At 39.8% G+C, this 20,106-nt stretch overlaps 1 protein-coding gene across 4 annotated transcripts in view; it reads left to right on the top strand.

Moving 5' to 3' along the window:
* The window catches only part of FANCC (FA complementation group C), a 307,766-nt gene that overhangs the window by 276,463 nt on the left and 11,197 nt on the right, over nt 1–20,106 (top strand). For all 4 annotated transcript variants that reach the window (XM_089662131.1, XM_089662130.1, XM_089662132.1 and 1 more), the window contains exons 13-14: nt 3,262–3,337; nt 15,249–15,423. In XM_089662131.1, the coding sequence (XP_089518257.1) occupies nt 3,262–3,337; nt 15,249–15,423 (251 nt within the window). The remainder of the gene's footprint in view (nt 1–3,261; nt 3,338–15,248; nt 15,424–20,106) is intronic.

Below are 20,106 nucleotides of genomic sequence, written 5' to 3'. Positions count from 1 at the left end.
GGATAGACACCACTTTCGGTCGCCGCATAACTACACCCCGGCATTTCATCACGTTCGGCTTTGTCACAGGGGTTGGTTACATGGCGCAGCGATCTGACCTTTATATCCGTCTCCTCAACAATTTAACTGGTTCCTTTTCAGCCAAAAACATGGAATGTGTAGGGCGTCCTACCACTTGTCCATATGTGCAATTAACCCTGTATTGGTCAGTTTATCCATCTATGCATTTAACCCCTTACATACCAAAATTGCAAAACAATACAAAACAATGGGGGCTAATAAACTGACACCACGGATATTGTCTCAGGACATCAGATATATATAAGAAAACATATTTTCAAAAAACAGTGGGAGGGTATATTAGTCAAAATAAATACACATGCTCAAAATCATATACCATAAAACCATAATCAATTATAACATTATATTAATAAAAACTGTATACAATATAATATAAAATATATGCCTAAAAGTGCCCTGCAGGGGAACATCCTCAAATGTATGTTGCAGGATATGAAGGAATTGCTCTGGGTATACAAGAGGGAACTAGGTACCATCTAAGTAGGAGCATATACTTGACTTCTACAGCTAACGTATTATCTGAACATTTAGGGTTCATTTGTCCAAATGGAGATCATCTGTTACTGAATATTGTAATTCCTGCTCCCATTCGATGGTATAGGAAAAAGGAGAAGCAGGCGTGACAGTAATTGGGAATTATAGATGTGACGATTGCGGCGTCAGACCCCAGCCCTTCTCACCAAACTCGTGACCGAAGGACTAGCCAATCTAAAACCGCACTGTCACGTGCGTAACAATGACACGCCCAGCTGCACCCTGCACACAGATTTTCCAGCTACTGGACTACAATCTGTGTACCTGCAGCCTGAGAGCGATTGTTACTGGGTCAGGTTAATTACGCAATTAACCCTTCACACTGCCACCACCTCCTTTTTGTACAGAGAAAGAGGAAACTTGGCAATATTAGCAATACCACTATGATGGCTGGATAATCGTCTGTATACCACTGTCACCACAGGCAGGTTATACAGAGGGTTAAACACACACAGTAGCACTCTTCAGCGGCAGGAATTCTTAGTTTGCATTAAAGGCGTTAGAAACAGTTCAACACTTTCTGAAAGTAAGATTTTTTACTAAAAAGTCAAAAGGGTGCAATAAAAATATTTACAGAAAAAGATGTAGCCAATATATATATATATATATATATATATATATATATATATATATATATACAGAGAACAATAGCACAGCAAAGAGATAACAGAGAAAAGTTAGAGGGTTAAAGTACTTGCCACATGTCCTGGGTTAAGCAGATCAGGTTTCAGAGCAAAGGATTTATCTCCCACTGTCAGTTTCGATGTTAAAACAGGAGATTCTTCAACTCTCACACACCTCAGCTTAGCTTAACTTCAAGCATCGCAGCCTTTATCTAGGAACTCAGCAGGGTGTCTCCCTGAAGCAGAGAACCAATCGCCTCATTTGGGGAGGGAGTTGTAGGTGGAGACCTCAGGCTACGACCAAATCCCTCAGAAATTATACTTTGGTCAATAACTTTTCTTAGGTACATGTAACATTCCACCCACGGGTAGATTAATACGCATAATCGTCTGCTGAATGTCTACATATGAAATATGACATACCTGCTGGGATGGTTAAGGAGATATTATTTTCTGCTCTCCTGTTGATCACAGCTAGAGGATATAATATATCAAACGATTTGTATTAAAATGAGCCATCCAAATATGTGCTCCATGTTTGTGTAAGTCTTTCATAATCCAAGATATGAAATCATAGGGGAAAATGGATGTTGCATGTGGTGTCTAGTTTATGACGTATCTGGAATGTCTTTGAACTCAGTGAGGGACTTGGTTTACGCTTTTATGATCCCTTTCCAAGCAAGAGTTTCTTAGACAGAGGGGCACCGAGCTAGTGAGGTTTTATAGCCTGGACGCCCTCCCACTGAGTTTGTTGCCGGTGATCTCTGCAAACACACACCGACCACATTTCACTCAACAGCGAGGGAGGGGGGATGATTGGAGGAGGAAGCCTGCTTTGGGAGTGAGAGATGGTACAAAATGGAAGATTCTTAACAAAATGGAGGACCGCGTCCATCTCTGAGTGCACGATTGCTACAATAGATAGGATATTTTACCTAGGGTATGTGGGTTTATGTGCATTTTTATTCAGAGGTAGTAGGTTGTTTGAAGTGTTTTATTTGCAAGCAACAGTATAATTCCCTCATTGGAATAATATTGTGTTTGCCCTGCAAGTAATCAAAGGGATCCATGCCACCATTGTAATGTATGTTCTGGGTTAAGGTGAGCTTATGTTTCATCTACCAGACAAACGCTAACATTCGAAATGTGTAGATGGAAGAATATAGGTTATCCATGACATATTGCAATGGTGCTGAATGAATCAATTACAATAGATGAAATCAGATTAGATTATGATTTGGATGAAATCACCTTCTCTAAGCTTTTGGATCTGTTCCACAATCCAAATAATGAAATGTGATTTAGATTTTTAATTTGGCCTCTATTTCCTTTGACAGCCTCAGCAGATTATGTATTATGTTGGGGAGCACCAATTAGCCTATGAAAGTTACCCAGAGTAGGATCTCTATAGTACCATGAGGCAATGTTATGTTTGAGGATTGATAGTAGTTTTCACTGCTCTAGGTTTTTTTTTTTTTACATTCATTATTTACATTTTCAAACAAGTATGCAAGGAGGTAATTACAGTAAATGAAACTACGGTCACAAACAGAGCAGAAATATGCAACATCATAAAAAACAATGGCATTAAAGAATCCATTATTTGGGTACACTGCTCTAGGTTTAACCTTTCTCCATATATACTTAAAAATGTGTGAGGGTAGATTCCAGAGTCGATTAACAGAAATGCTTATTTGTAGTGCATATGAGTATAGCAATTTAGGTAAAAAATTTAATTTATACAGGTGGAAGAATGAATATAAATGCCAACTGATTGGGCTGTAGAGGAAGACTGAGTAAAGTAACTAGTAGTGGTTTCCAAGAGGAGTAAGAAGGACCTGGCAGAAGCAGTTTGTACGAAGAATGAGAAAGGTTCAGCACAGAGTGAGGAGTGTGAGGTACATCCTAAAATGGATGCTGTGTTGTTTTTAACTTTTGTCCTTCTTGCCCTTAAGCTATCAGTAAAGTTCAGTTGGTTTTAAGAAGAATTTATTAGCATTTCCTCTTTTTTTTTTTTTTCCAGGATTATCGTCTGATGCCTGCATTCAACACTTGTGTACTGTCGTTAAAACTCTCAGAAGTATGAACAGGGAAGAGAGGTAACAACATTTTTTTCCAAAACCTATGCACAAGGAAATTGTGAAAATTCAACCTGCTAGAATCCTCTTAGCAGAGGGAACCCAAGAGGCTTCTTTTTCTTATAGTCCATAGTGATTCAACAGGGGTTGGAAGGTTAAAATAGATCTAACCCTAACTGAATGACACTTAGTTTGCACTGTGTATCCTAAATAGTTTGTATTCTTTTTAAATAAAATACTGTTTTCAACTTTTTTTTTTTTATAATTTTTTGCATCTCAGTGCTGCTGATCTACAATGGCTTCTTTTAGCCATGCATGACAGTGACAGTGATGGACACTTGTGGTCTCTGTGACATTGTTGCCTGCGACACGGTGACAATGGAGGCCAAGAACTTTCATGAATCAATAGATAGTGCAGATTTAAAAGAGTGAAAATAACTTTTAAAATTACATTAGGTCTACTTTAACCCCTGAATAATTGTCCCCTTGAATTGCATTTGCATAAACATACTTGTTTGTAATGGCAGAACATGCATGCATATGTAACGTACATACACTTTTTAGCTTTCTGTCTAATCTTCTAACACAAGTAATTAACTGGGAAAATCTAGCCCTCTCAATCCATTTTACCCACAAGAGCTGTCTGCCTAGGGAAAATAATACAAAAGGACACATAACATCACTACATAACCTTTTTATGGGTCTACATAAAAAATGCTACTTTAAACATATATCATTATCCATTCCCAAAAAATAAGATCAAGGAACAAGATAGGATTAACCTTATTTTAGGGAAAGACTGATATCCCAGTGATTATTTAGACCTAGGGAAATCCTCAAGCATAACCTAAGTATCCACCACACTTCACCCTCAAGGAGCATCAAGCTAAAGTACCACCTCTATATGTTAATAGTACTCTCTCCACGCCACAAAAGGAAAAATATGTCATATTACTTCATGAATGTGTAAAGAATGTTTAGACACATTAGATGGCTATTTGACTTTCAAGTTCATGCATCGCAAAAATGTTCTCCCACTCATATCCTTAAGGACTGAATGGTGCAACCGACATACAGAGGAGAGCACTCTTGACAGGAAAAAACATACCACATTACAGGTATTACACATAAGCCCCTCATTTTTATATATACACTCCGTTGAAAGAAATAAATTGTTAAATTGTTAAAAGAAACACAGCAGACAATAGCAAATATTAATAACATATTGTAAGTACTGTAGTTATTTAAATCATGTTTCAACGCTATTAGTGTTAGATGATATCGGATTGAAGAGTAGAGGACTTTATTATCCATTGTAGTTTATATCATACCAGCCTCTGATTTAAATTGCCAATATGTGGCACGACTGCACTGGTATCTCTAATATCCTGATAGTCTCATTACTAGTGGTTTCAAGTGCATATAAACCTATTCACCCAGATGCTCTCTTTTGATTCCTTCATGTGTGGACCATATCATGAAAATACTAAGGAGATTGAACTCCTTGGCATCCCTGATGCTTTCAAATCCCCTGTGTCAGAGGCTTCCAATTGTGAAACTTTAGAGGAACTTTAGTTCACTCTTTAATTTGATCCCTTTAGTAAAGGTTGTAGGATTTTCTTAAACATTGTTTTCCATCTCCCCCATTCATAAACAGTTTGATCAAGATCTAGGTGTATGTCAGCATCTAAGAAATTATTCTGGGTAGAGGTATAATCAAGTGAGAAAGAAAAATTAAGTAGACACTGGTTTAGCTCCCTAAAGGGAGCTAAGAAAGTCAGTTTTGATATGAAGGTATGGACATACAAGAGGTTGGAATGTATTGTGGTGGATTAGTATGGTTCTTATGGATTTTGTTAAGGCAATAGAAAAATGGTGTGAGATGGTAATCTGTGCATAAAAACCTCTTAAGCTTCCCATCAGTGGTACTAATCAGGTGTGCAGATGAAATGCGTGTGTTAGTTTTAGATTTTATAGAGGTCAAAGGATCACCAGCCAGTTTTTGATAAATGCTAGAGTCAGAGAGCTAGTACATCTCCTCTGACAAATAGTCTATGCTGTTCAGAACAACAGTTTCACCACCTTTGTCGGCTGGTATTATGACAAGAATGTTGTCACTGCAATTAGCTTGAAGAACCTTTCACTAGGTCTGGGTGAAATTTAAGAGCCTGCGCCTTAATGATCTTGTACGAATTGATGCGTCTGATATTTCTTTTCACAATTTTGATAAAAGTTTCTAAAATATAAAAATACAGGACTAGCTCCTGATGATAGTCTGTAGTGAAGAAATAAACTTGGATACACAAAAAAATATAGTTCAATATCTAATATAAGTCTATCACTTATATACAATACATAGGGACACAGTTAAGTCCCCTATTCAATACCTGTCTCTCAGTATCTGAGAACTCTCATGATGAAAAGTCTGCTTATTTTTGTAGATTTCTCTAAAATAAAACAGCTTCCGATTGGGAGGAAGCTAATTTGTCTTCTGTCTCAATAGATATACCAGACTGAACCTGATTAAATTGCCTCTGCATTCATCTTAGTTACTTCCAAATATAAACTTTTGATAGTTGGTGGCATCACACCTCTGTTTGTCCATTTTTTTTTTTTTTTTTTTTAAAGATAGAATTCAATTAAAGTACATGCAACAATGTGCATACAGGGTAGTATATGCTCAAGCAGATGGTCAGGGTACAGTTTGTAGGCAATCATATGCAAAGGTCACAGAGGTAGTCATACAAGATAAACAGTGTCCAATGAAGGGAAGAGGTAAAACAATATATAGTTGCCTTTTCACATCCTGCAGCATCACAGCCTTAATTGGTAGAAAGATGGGGGTAGGGGAAGAGGAAAGGGTAAAGTTAAAATCTGACCAGATTTTCTCAAATTTTTGAGGACAGTTATGTTGCATGTACGTGAACCTGAAAAGAGGCAGGACTTCATTGACCACGGACCTCTAAGCAAAGACAGTCAGGGGTTCCGCCAGCTACCACTTAGACAGAATTGTTTTCCATGCATAAAATGCATTGTAAGATATAAACAATTTTTTTATGAGAAGTTGTAGTCAGATTATCAGTTATGCTGAGCAGCAGAATTAAGGGTTCCATGGCAATGGGTGCATCACTGATTGCATTAATATCAGTAACGATCCATACAGGACCAGGCCATATGGATAAAATTTCACACATCTTGGCAACATTTAAAGCAATACTCATCAGCGGTACAATAGATGGCCAGCAATCTCCATGGGTTATACTAAACCCTATGGAGACATTTTAGATGAATAAAGCAATCCCTAGTAGAAATGATGAGGGGAAGTTACTGCCAAATCCCTTCATCCTAATCTTCATCAGTTAAATTGGGTATATTCATTGCAATGCACTATATAATAGAGTAATCCTGACAGTATCCTTGCAGTTAATTCTTAGGTACAAGGAAGAAAAAAATTCTACCTATATTAGAGATTAAAAGTCTATCCACCGAGTGAGGGACTAAAGTAATGGCATCAGGAAACTGCACCTGAACAGTGTGTCTAAGTTGTAGGAACCTGAAGAACATCCAGGAAGGCAGCTGAAATTTACGTCTCAACTCTGCAAAGGAAGGGAGACACCCATCAGGCATTATTTGTCCTGATGCCAAACCGGGCCCAAACCTGTGGGTCTGACACGGACCTCAAGTGTAGTAGAGAGGAATTACCCCACAGTGGGGCTCACTCAGAGCCACTGTAACTTGTCTCCAGGCCATCACTGTGGTTTTCATTGGAGCGGTAATATTCGGGTTGGATCTGGGTCCCCTGTACACCAAATTGCTAAGTTTCCAATATAAGCCCAGCAGCGCTGCTTCCAAATTCACTGCAGGGTTAGACTGCACATGGGCAAACCACCATCGGATCATAACAAATACAGCCACCCAATAGTATTTCTTAAAGCAGGGAAATGCTAAACCACCCTTAGACAATGGGAGTTGTAATGTAGCCCTGGCCACTCTGGGAGTAGAGCAATCCCAAAAAAAGGAGGTAATCGTTTGGTTAAATTTAGAAAAAAAGGAGTTGGGTATAGGTACAGCAGTATGTCTGAATATGCACTATATTGCCAAAAGTATTGGGACAGCTATCCAAATCAGTGGATTCAGGTGTTCCAATCACCTCCATGGCCACAGGTGTATAAAATTGAGGACCTAGGTATGCAGACTGCTTCTACAAACATTTGTGAAAGAATGGGTTGCTTTCAGGAGCTCAGCGAATTCAAGTGCGGTACCATGATAGGTTGCCACCTGTGCAATAAGTCCATCTGTGAAATTTCCTTGCTACTAAATATTCCATGGTCAACTGCTAGTGGTATTGTAACAAAGTGGAAGCAACTGAAAACAACAGCAACTCAGCCACCAAGTGGTAGGCCACTTAAAATGACAGAATGGGGTTAGTGCATGTTGAAGCACACAGTGCGCAGAAGTCGCCAACTGTCTGCAGAGTCAGTAGCTAAAGACCTCCAAACTTCATGTGGCCTTCAGATTAGCACAACAATAGTGGGTAGAGAGCTTCATGGAATTGGTTTCCATGGCCGAGCAGCTGCATCTAAGCCTCACATCACCAAGTGCAATGCAAAGCTTTGGATGCAGTGGTGTAAATCACTTCGCTACTTGACTAGAGCAGTGGAGACGTGTTCCCTGGAGTGATGAATCACGCTTCTCTGTCTGGCCATCTGATGGATGTGTCTGGGTTTGGCGGTTGCCAGGAGAACGGTACTTGCCTGACTGCATCAAGCCAAGTGTAAAGTTTGGTGAAGGGGGGATTATGGTGTGGGGCTGCTTTTCAATATTGGGCTTGGTACCTTAGTTCCAGTGAAGGGAACTCTTAAGGCATCAGCATATTAGGACATTTTTGATAATTTCATGCTCCCAACTTTTTGGAAACAGTTTAGGGATGGCCCCTTCCTGTTCCAACATGACTGTGCACCAGTGCACAAAGCAAGGGCCATAAAGACATGGATGAGCGAATTTGGGGTTGAGGAACTTGACTGGCCTGTACAGAGTCCTGACCTCAACCCAACAGAATACCTTTGAGATAAATTACAGTGGAGACTGCGAGCCAGACCTTCTCGTATGACATCAGTGCCTGACCTCGCAAATGCGCTTCTGGAAGAATGGTCAAACATTCCCATAGACACACTCCTAAACCTTTTGGACAGCCTTCCTAGAAGAGTTGAAGCTATTATAGCTGCAAAAGTGGGCCAACTTAATATTAAACCCTACGGACTAAGACTGGGATGCCATTAAAGTTCATGTACGTGTAAAGGCAGGCGTCCCAATACTTTTGGAAAGCTAGTGTATATGGAAATTTTGGAAGATAGGTTATTTTAACGAGGTTCACCATACCTACAAGAGTTTAGCGCAGCGACTGCATACTTTGCATGGGTAGAGATTGTCAGTCAGGTTGCTTGTTGAATCCCTCTGAATGTATATGCCCAGGTACTTAAAATAAGAGATCCATTTAAAAGAGACAGCCAAATTCAGAGGAGGCGCTGATTGGGTCAGGGAGAACTGCACTGATTTATCTCAGTTAATACCGAGTATGAACCAAAAAGGTTAATAAATCCCAGGGCCTCAGCCAAGGACTGTTGGTCATCGTTAAGGTACAGAAGGGTATCATCTGCAAAGAGAGATACTTTTTCTATCAAAGGGCTCACTAAGATACCCTGGACCACAGGGGATGCTCTCAGCAACAGTGCCAGGGGTTTAACTGCCAGGGCAAAGAGGCTCAGAGAGAGGGAGCACACATGCCTCAAGCCCCTGTGGAGCAGGAAGGATGCAGATAGGATGCCATTCATTCACACTCTAGCAGTAGGGGCAGAATACATAAATTCAGGGGTGTATTTACCACAAGGCAAACAAGGCATTTGCCTAGGGCGGCATTTTGCAGGGGGGGCAGCACTGCCCCTCAGAAGAAGGGATGGAAGAAAGGACACACACGGCATGGGGACCTGGTGGGTTCCAAAAGAGGCTGCGGGTTTCATGACATTGTACCCACAGCCCTACTCTCATTCCTGGGGATGTCTGGAGCTGTGAAGGTGTGTGTCTTTCTCTCTCTCGCCATGGGGGATGGTGGATGGAGTATGGGGGGCAGTGATAGTGGAAGGCTGTCTCGGGTGGGGACAGGGGTGTTCTTTGTCAATGTCGGGTTCTCTCAGCATGGGGGGGCACCAATTTTTGTGTTGCCTAGGGCAGCACAAAACCTAAATACACCACTGCATAAATTGTATCGAAGATATAAAATTTGGCTCAAACCCAAATTTGTGCAACACCATCCACAAATAATCCCACTTCACCGAGTCAAAGGCCTTTTCAGAATCAGGAGAGGCCACCACCCCCAGGGCCTCAGAGCTCCCAGCATTCGCAGTGATCGTGAATGGTCTATGCAGATTGATATCCATACCCTTCCCTGGCAATAAGCCAGTCTGGTCCCTATGTATCAAAAGAGGATAACCTTATTAAGATGTAAAGTTAGCACTTTGTATTTGTCTAATTTAGCTGTAAGAATGTCATGCTTTTTGACAGACACCTGGTGTACTGTGTTAGATGCAGTGCTTTACAAGGTCCAGGGCTGTGATATACCTGCTGGTGGAATCTTGTCCCTGAAGACTCTTTAGGGAGTATGCCTGCCAGGGAGCAAAGGCTGTTTGGTATGTACATGTTTCCTCTCCTGTTCTTCGTGTAAAGAGAGCCACCACTGGCTCCCAGCAAGGCTCAGGGTCTGTCCTCCCTGCTGCTGCCTTACAGTGACTCAGTCATAGACGGTCATTAATTAACGCTCCTGCTTTTGAAGCTAGTCCATTGTTGGTATATGTGCTGTTCCCTTCTGAAGTCCACACACCCCTATGAGTTTTTAATAGCTCTCTCAGGCTTAGCTCCCTCGTCTGTGTTATCCAGGGAGAAATTTTCTTCAACTATGTCAATGCTTATAAGCAAAATCTTTGCCACAATAGTTGAATCAGAATGCAAGGTTCACAAGCGTACTTCTTCACCCTCTCTTCCAAAGTCTCTGAATTGCCTACAACTGCAGCTGCTTCTACACACTCAGCTGAGGATGCTAAGAAATGTACCTTAAACATTTTGGATGCGTTTTTACCAGAGGAGGTTCAGTCTGTTGGCATAACTCTTAAGCTTAAGGATACATCTTGGACCAGTCCATTGTGCACGTGTATAGAACTGGAGCAACCTGCATCTAAATTCTCTAGACTTACCAGTCTGGGATCCCTTAATAGTCCCCACCCTTTAAAAACATTTCCAGTGCATTCACTACTGCTAACAAGCTATTCCTACCAGGCTCAGCAATACCGTATTGAGGAGGAGTTAAGAAGTGGCCATTCCCTTTGTGGATACGGCCATTTTCTGTATTGACAAAGCACTGACTGTTCTTTTTAAGGTTATTACAGTGTTTAAAGACCCTGTGGATAAAAGATTAGAAGCTCTTTATACTTTGTTATTCTCCCTAGTAGTCCCTGCCCTGCTTTTCCCAAAGCAAATAGAAACATTAGCCGCATTTTGGCGTTTAAAGGTACTCAATTCCTTCATTTGAGTGCAAACATTATCTTGTCTCCACCTGGGAACTTTCTGGCCTCTATGGACAACAAGATGCCTACTTGCATATCCCTATATTTCCCTTACATTAACACTTCCTCCATTTCTGTTTGGACACACAGCATTTACAAGTATGTCACCCTTCCTTTAGGTCTGTCCACTATCCCTCAGATCTTCACCATGATTCTAACCCCCGTGCTTGCTCTGTTCCATTCACAAAAGCATTCCTATAGTGGGATACCCAGAAGACCTTTTACTGAGGGAACAGTCAGCTCAGACCTTATCAGTCAACGTCCAACAGACTGTTTAAACTCTCCAGTGATTTGGGTGGAACCTGGATAAAGCAGGTAGGTCTTCCTCTAGAGACCATTTATAGATTAGTGGCCTTGTCTTGCAAGTTTTTTTGGTATTACATGCAGATATGGATGTCTTGATGCCTGAGGCCTCTTGTCCCTAAAGTGGTTTCTTCATGTGATCTTAAACATGACATGGTTCTTCCATCTCTCTGTCTTCCTCCAATACACCCAAGATTTCCCTCTAGTGTTTTGATATTTGAGCTGTTTGAGTTTATCTCCCAGCTATGGCTTGTTTCAGACTGACTGACTCTCCTATCTCTGCATTCTCTCTGCAGACTCTCTTAGGAGAGTTTCCTAAGGACTACCTGTCTCCTGTCCACCATTTCTCGGTGGCTTAGGTAGCTCGTCATCAAGCCTACAGGCTTAAGGACAAGACTGCACCTTTTCCTGTCAGAGCACAATTCACTAGATCAGTAAGTGCCGTGGGATTTTAAGCATCAGGCATCTGTTTCTCAGATTTTCAAGGCTACCACCTGGTCTTTGGTTTACACGTTTCTCTAGGATTTACCAGGTGGATATTCAGGTCCCATCTTATGCCAGCCTCATGTAAAGCCTTCAGGCAGCTTTATGAGCTTCATCTAGCTCCCTATGTTAGCATTTTGTCTTTATTGTGGGCCTGTTAGCATTTTGTTCAATTTCTTGCCCACCCCACATTCCAGATTTTTTCTGCCCTTAATGAACAATTCAGAAAACAGGATTTTTGACTTACAGTAAGACCCTTTTCTAGGAGTTCATTAAGGGATACAGGTCTCACCTTCTGTCTTTGAAGCAGTATTAATTCCAAAACCAAAAATGAAATGTGTTGCAGCTTACCAATCATTAGATGTGGTGGTTGCCTTCGTTTTCTTTTTAGGCTTTTTTCCCTCTGTTTGATCTAGCCAGTAACACACCTCCTGTATTAGAGTGCACCCACTCTAGATGAATAAGCACAGGGGGCATCTTTGGACAGCAGCATTGTCAGTCATGGGGGAGGAAAGGAAGTGTTGGATGGACTAGCAGATTTAGACTAAAAATTTAAGCCAAACTCCAGCTAATACTCTGTAAGCAGTTACAGCAACAGTGCTGTTCTTTTTGGGGATAAGGTTTTACATAAATATATAAAAGCTACCAGTGTTAAATGGAATGTCTCATCTTTGCAACTAATACAGTCTGATGGAGAGCTTGTTCTTTATAAGAACAATAGACTTACTGGTTGGATCTCCAGATGAAAAGATAAGAAAGAAAGCCTAAAAAAGAAAATGAATGAAGCTATCACATCTAAGAAATGGTAATCTGCAATATAGTAAATGTTTGCTTTTGGGTTAATATTATTTTAAGCTCCACTTCTACTTAACTGAAGCGTAATGGAAAGGGTTATACCTGGATGGCTAACAACTTTGTTTGCCAATGTCAAATCTCCCATAGGCAGCAGTATAACCCAGCTGTCTTAGAATTACTCAGCCCTGTGTCCCTTAGTGAATTCCAAGAAAATATTCTATCTATGGTTTTTTTTTTTAGCATTAAAAGGAATGCATCATTAGGTTGCATTTAGCTAAGGAAACACAAAAATTCCCCAGGGCATTTTTCATCTAGTACAAAAAGCAAATCTGTTTCAAAACTTTACATTAAAAACAGAGGTGCATTTCCATATACCTATGAAGCCATATTGCTGCAATAAGGCACCTGCAGGAAAGTGTTGTCCCTTACTATCTAAACTTCCAACCTGGGACATATACAGTTGCAAGAAAAAGTATGTGAACCCCTGGGGATTACGTGGAGTTTTGCATGAATTGGGCATAAATTGTGCTCTGAACGTCATCTAAGTCACAACAATAGAAGAACACAGTCTGCTAAACATAATACTACACAAACATTAGATGTTGCCATGGTTTAATTGCACATAGCATGTAAACATTCACAGTGCAGGGAGGAAAAAGTATGTGAGGCCCTAGCTTAATGACTTCTCCCAGAGATAATTGGAGCCAGGAGTGAGCCAACCTTGGCTCCAATCAGTGTGATGATATTGGATGTGTTGCTGACAGCTGTCCTGCCCTTCAAAAACACACACCTGTTTTGGGTTTACTGGTTTCAAGAAGCACTGTCTGATGTGAACCATGCCTCGCAGAAAAGAGCTCTCAGAAGACCTACGATCAAGAATTGTTGACTTGCATGAAGCTGGAAAGGGTTACAAAAGTATCTCCAAAAGCCTTGATGTTCATGGTCCACGGTAAGACAGACTGTCTACAAATGGAGAAAGTTTAGCACTGTTGCTACTCTCCCTAGGCGTGGTCGTCCTGTAAAAATGACTGCAAGAGCACAGCGCAGAATGCTGCATGAGGTAAAGAAGAATCCCAGAGTGTCAGCTAAAGACCTACAGAAATCTCTGGCACATGCTAACATTTTTGTTGACACATCAACAATAAGGAAAACATTAAACAAGAATGGAGTACATGGGAGGACACCACGGAGGAAGCCATTGCTGTCCAAAAAGAATATTGCAGCACGTTTGAAGTTTGCAAAAGAGCACCTGGATGTTCCACAGCACTACTGGCAAAATATACTGTGGACAGATGAAACCAAGATTGAGTTGTTTGAGAAGAACACACAACACTATGTGTGGAGAAAAAAAGGCACAGCACACCAACATCAAAACCTCCTCCCCACTGTAAAACATGGTGGAGGGAGCATCATGGTTTGGGGCTGCTTTGCTGCCTCAGGGCCTGGACGGATTGTTGTCATTGATGGGAAAATGAATTCCAGAGTTTATCAAGACATTTTGCAGGAAAACGTACCACCATCTGTCTGCCAACTGAAGCTCCGCAGAGGATGGGTGATGCAACAGGACAATAACCCAAAGCCTACAAGTAATTCAACAAAACAATGGCTGCAACAGCACAGAATACGCCTTCTAGAGTGGCCCAGTCAGAGTCCTGACCTCAACCCGATTGAAATGCTGTGGCATGACCTTAAGAGAGTGATTCACACCAGACATCCCAAGAATATTGCTACACTGAAACAGTTTTGTGAAGAGGAGTGGTCCAAAATTACTCCAGATCGTTGTGCAGGTCTGATCTGCCACTACAGGAAACGTTTGGTTGAGGTTATTGCTGCCAAAGGAGGGTCAACCAGTTATTAAGTCCAAAGGTTCACATACTTTTTCCTCCCTGCACTGTGAATGTTTACATGTTATGTGCAATTAAACCATGGCAACATCTAATGTTTGTGTAGTATTATGTTCAGCAGACTGTTCTTCTATTGTTGTGACTTAGATGACGTTCAGAGCACATTTTATGCCCAATTCATGCAAAACTCCACGTAATCCCAAGGGGTTCACATACTTTTTCTTGCAACTGTATAAACCAGTGTATAAACTAAGAGTTGTCCTGGAAGGTAGCCTTTTCCCTCTTCATTTTTGTATTATTCTGTGACTTGCCACTCCTATGTGCTCCTTTCCTTTTACTAGGTATAAATTGATCTGAGCAGTTGTCATATTTACTTTATTTGACTAATGGGCACAGTTGTAGAGAGCTGCTATTTATGGTGATACCATCTTATGCTTGGAGTCCCTGTGTGATACAGGATGCTAGTTCAAGATTCAGATCTCAAACAGCCACATACACAACACAAAAATACCAGTTTGGGGTAGGTTTACGATTTAATATGTATCATTTAAAATGTATTTAATATGTTTAACATGTACAATATGTACTAATATTTAGCAACAATAATTTGCTTGCATTGTATGTTACATGATATGATAGGGAAAGAATAATAGCACATTTTGTTTTAAAAAAAAAAAAAGCAAAAACCATAATTCCTAGTTGAATTTCTTCTCATTCATTTTTTTGTTGCCTTCTACACATCACCCCACCCCCCCAACAGCCTGGATCCCCCCCATCCCCTATTAAGCTTGGATTACATTTTCCACAAATTGTAACTGTGCACTGGGTTCATTAGGATGGAATTATGGTTATTTTTCCTTAAATATATTGCAATCCTATATTTGATTTTTGCAGGACTGCTGACTGTGTCTTTAAATCCTGGTATCTACTAATCCACTTTGGCGAATGGGTAGACATTGCAGCAGAGCAGCTGTTGACATCAGACTTGGAAGTTTCAGATGACCTGCTGTGGCTTTTGGCATTTTACTACAATCCATGCAATGAGAACCAAAGCAGAGACAGAACAATGGTGGGTTGTAAATGAAAATAGCGTGTCTACAGTTGCAAAATATGTTACAAACAAGAATTGTGCACTCTGTTTGAATTAACTGATACATATGCCAACTGACAGTTATACCTGTTTTCAAAATGTGATGTATTTTAAAGTTTTCAGTTGTATTTATTAGGTTCAAGTTTAATGTCAACTGCAAGCAACATCTCAGAAAGGCAGTATGTGCCTTGGAACAGGCAACCTTTCAGGGCTTCTTTTCCTCTGGTATTATTTCAAGTCTTTAATAAAGGGAAATTACTTGCCTCACATCACATTTGACACAGTTTGTTGTGCTAGAGAGTGAATTCTCTCCCACGGTTTATATATCAAAAATGTTCTATGTAAATGTAAAAAACATTCATGCCCCAATGAAAATCACTGTATTTTGTGTAATATGATTATTTCCTATGATGGTAAGCACCATCTAGTGGACATAATGCAGTATTTTTTAAATACCTCAAGCATTAGGCCACTAGCTGACACTAAGGCCTCATGCACACTTCAGCTGTCAAATGCCTGTTTGTTTGTTTGTTTGTTTGTTTGTTTTTACTCCCCTCTATGTCAGTCTATGTGTCCATGCACCATAAATGTTTATTGGTATTTATGAGCAGGGGCTTTTAGGGGCAGAAATCTGAATAAACCAAAATCACATTCAGGAGGGGAGCTTTTGGGCAGAAAAAATGCTTGACATATCTAAACACATCTAAACCTGCCTAAATACTAGGACTCCCTGTCAGGAGAAAAGCATTCAGAAGAGCATAGTGTGCATGAGGCCTTACAATCATAGTCCATCATATTACAAAATAATAAAAATAGTTTTTGTTGGGGCTGTGCACGTTTGTCACATTGATATAGCAAAGTTTTTATACATAGATCCCGTAGTGTTAGATGGTTGACTATTTTACTAAACACACTCCCGCCTGCCACATAGGGACTACTGGGCTGCAGCACACTCATTTTATAATGTGCTGTATGTGCACTCTAACACAGCCATTCATGTTAAAAAATGTGTACCCCAACATATACCTCTCGCCATTTAAATCCAAATAAGTGGTGATGGTGGGTGTCATCCTAGGAATCTGGGAGGTCTGTATTCAGTTTTTGTGTGACTTTACTCTGGGTTTCCTGGTTGCCTACCACCGATGAGCACACAAAGAATAGCTTTGGTATATGTGTTTTAGCCTTCTGTGTTTCTGTTTCCTGTGCAGATTCTGTTCTTTCTTCATAGTTAAGGTGTTGAAAGTTCATAATCCACAGTATAGTTGGCTATATTTGCACAACAAAGTGGTTCAGGCACCATGTCTGTATTGTTAGCATACATTCCTCTGGACTACTGATTTCTGGATTCATATCCACCAGTGATGTCCAGCCTGCAGCCCAAGATGGGCCCAACACAAAATTTTAAGCTTAAAAATGTTGATTTTTTTTAATGCATTTACACTTAGTGAACACGTGGCTGAAGAAAAATGTGACAGTGTCTCTTTACTGGATTTTTATAAATTTTATCTTCCCAAAGAAAAAGATCCCACCCTTCACAACAACCACTTATTCATGTCATCAGTTTTCGGCATCAAATATATTTGTGAGCAACTAAAATATCTGACAAGTACCTTGAGAATTCATTGAGAATTGCTGCTGCATTCATCAAACCAGATATTGATGTGTTAGTTTATCAAAAACAGTGTCAAATATTTCACTAGTATTATGTTGCCCTCTTTTACTTTTATAAAAAAAAAAAATTTTTTTTTAATTAAGTTTTATTACTCAGGTATATTATCTATATCAGTGATCATTAACTGTGATATGCCTGACTTTTATTGCTCATCAGCTATCCTTATTGTTAGTGTATTTTGTGTGTGGCCCAAGACAATTCCTCTTCTTCTAATGTGGCCCAAGAAAATCAAAAGGTTGGACACCCCTGGCTTAGAGTATGTATGTTCTTTCAATGTTTGAGGGAGCTTGCTTCAGGTGATCCAGTGACTTCCCAAAACATAGAAACATAGTTTTAGGTTTGTTGACATCTGACCAAGGTAGGAGAACAGAAGAAACACTGTATTATAAACTCCTTTAAGGACATTTACCACAGCAGTGAGTACAATACGTTAGCTGTTGTCAACATCGTACAATAAATCCTATCAGGTTCTTCTGCTTTCAGACAGTGCACATTAAAATTTTTTATTAAAGAAGCTATGCTAGTTGCTTTTTCCCCATTACCAGGTAGAGCTTCACAGAGTGAGGAAGATTTTCCTGTCTTCATAATGTGCCAAAATTCAGGTATTTTGACCCAAGTGAAGAAGCACTTCTGAAATAGTTTCTTTCATATTTTGGTCTGCAAACCTACAGTACATATTGAAGGGTGTCTTCAGAAATGATACAAATAGTTATACTCATTCCATCACTCAAACTTATTTCAGTCTGTGAAATGTTCTGACCACCCAGGAAGATGTCTCTTAATTTTCAGTAAGTAAGTAAGTATTTGGGAAACCACTTGTATTTGCATTCTTCCACGAGACCGCACATGAAATAAAAGCTGCATTTATACAGGGAACAAATAACTCTATATGCTTATATCCTGTTTTTCCAGAGTCTTTGGATACAATATATTTACACCATGTCGTCTCAGATCCCAGAGTATGAGGGGGGTTTAAAGGAACTCTAAGATGATTTTCAGAGAAGCAATTTTCAATTTCCCGTTGATTGCTTTATTAAAAAAAAAAAAGAGAGAGAGTAAATCACCAAATATCAAATAATTATTTCCTTGTTTTCTCTCAAGTAGATATACATTAATTTGTAGAGAGGTTTAACTTTCAATCCATCTCTCCCTCTAATATGAAGTTTGAATAAAACCTTTATCTTTCCTTTACAGCTGTTTGAACATACATGTTTAGGTTAATTAGTTTATCTTCCTTATAGTCTTATTGTAAGACATTGTCATCCGTTTTTATATTCTTGTTCACAAACTGACCACACACTATTGCGTGATACATATGGGTGAATGGCAGACCAACAGATAAATTATTGTGCGTTGTGGTGCCTGGCGTTGCCTAAAGCTGAGCTTCACCTGTAAGGGAAAGTTCTGCTTTAAGGACTCCTCCCTTGCTCCTCTGAAAGAAATGGCACTTTTTTTTGGCGGGGGGTTACCTGGTTTTGACAGGTATCTTCTCTGAGTGCCTAGGCTATCCAGGCAGAAAATCTACCCCCCTGCAGCCTTTTGGGACATGTAACAGGTCCCAGAAGACTGGGGTAATGATTGTGCTTGGACAGTGAGCACCTAGCTGTGAAAGCCACAAACTGTCACAGTTAAGATACAGGCATCGGGGACCGAAGACAGGTGGAGAAAATGGCTCAGGTGAGCACAGTGCTGGACAGGTAAGCGTCTGTTTATTAAAAGTCAGCAGCTACAGTTTTGTAGCTGCTGACTTTTAATTTTTACAAGTATGACTGCAGCCCCTCTTTAAAGTAGTGCAAGCAACTGTTCTGTGCATTTGGGTGCAGTGTGCACACAAATGTAAAGGGGCTTTTAAAATTATTAAACAAACAACCATATTGTGCCTGCATGTCCCCATATGTTGGTAATAATATTTACCGTATGGTGGCTCTAGGCTTTGTGAGGCCTTAGGCAAAATTTAGACATGACGTCCCACTCACGCCCATCCATCTGTCTATCTGTCAGCTACGCAGCATGCCTTCTCAGATTAAGATCCTCGTGCGGTGAATGGGAGGGGTGACATGCACGGACGCAATGTTACTCCTCATTGGCCAGTGGCTGGAGCACCAGAAGTCTTAGTTTACGTGAGAGGTGAGTGTTGAAGGGCTCTTAATGCTGCCTGCTCACAGCAGCATTAACCAGTTCGGCTCCAGAGCAATTTTTTGTATTTTTTTGCATACATGTAAAAATTATATTTTTGCCAATAAAATTACCTAAATTCCAGAACATTGTATATTTTCTGAAAGAAGAGGTCCTGTAGAATAAAAAGGTGAAATTTCCACATTTTTATGTCACATGATATTTGCAAAACTGTTTAATAAATGCAATTTTCAGGAAAAAATATAATAAAATCACTTTTAGTGCAAACACACAGCAGAATAGCTTACGTTTGCACATATGTGCGGGTCAACTGGGTTTATGGAATTTGTTTTGTATTTATTTTGATATATTTTATTAAAATTTTAATTTTTAAAACTTTTTTTTTATATATATTTTTACTTGATTGCTGTCTCAAGGGGTTAATAAATCCTCATGTGATATCACTGGGCAGTTGACAGGTACTCTTTATGGAGACTTTAAGGGTCTAATAGATCCCAATGTCTCCCCTGCTCTTCACACCATCTAACCAAGCACAGAATAGAGCTTTAAATTTATATATGCTAGATATTACAAGTACAAAAAAAACATCCATTGCTTAGCAAAAATTATAGCAAGGCACTCAATACAATTGGTCATTTAGTCTGTCTTCAGTTTCTGCATTGTGCTTTATTTGATAACACAGTATAATGAACATTGATGTACAGTTTAAAATAGCACTTGCGTGAAATGTTTTTGGTGACCACTCCTGCTGGATTCCAGGCTCTCCCCACCACCACCCTTAGTACATAAAGAACAGGAAACAAATAGTATATTAAATTTGACAGGTGTTTTTAATAAAGGAAATAGAAAAATAC

The sequence above is a fragment of the Staurois parvus genome, unplaced genomic scaffold, assembly GCF_062004578.1.
Source record: "Staurois parvus isolate SC_StPar_1 unplaced genomic scaffold, SC_StPar_1.0 ptg001432l, whole genome shotgun sequence".
NCBI lineage: Eukaryota > Metazoa > Chordata > Amphibia > Anura > Ranidae > Staurois > Staurois parvus.
The sequence above is the reverse complement of the archived record's forward strand: the minus strand, read 5'-3'. Positions and strand labels throughout refer to the sequence as shown.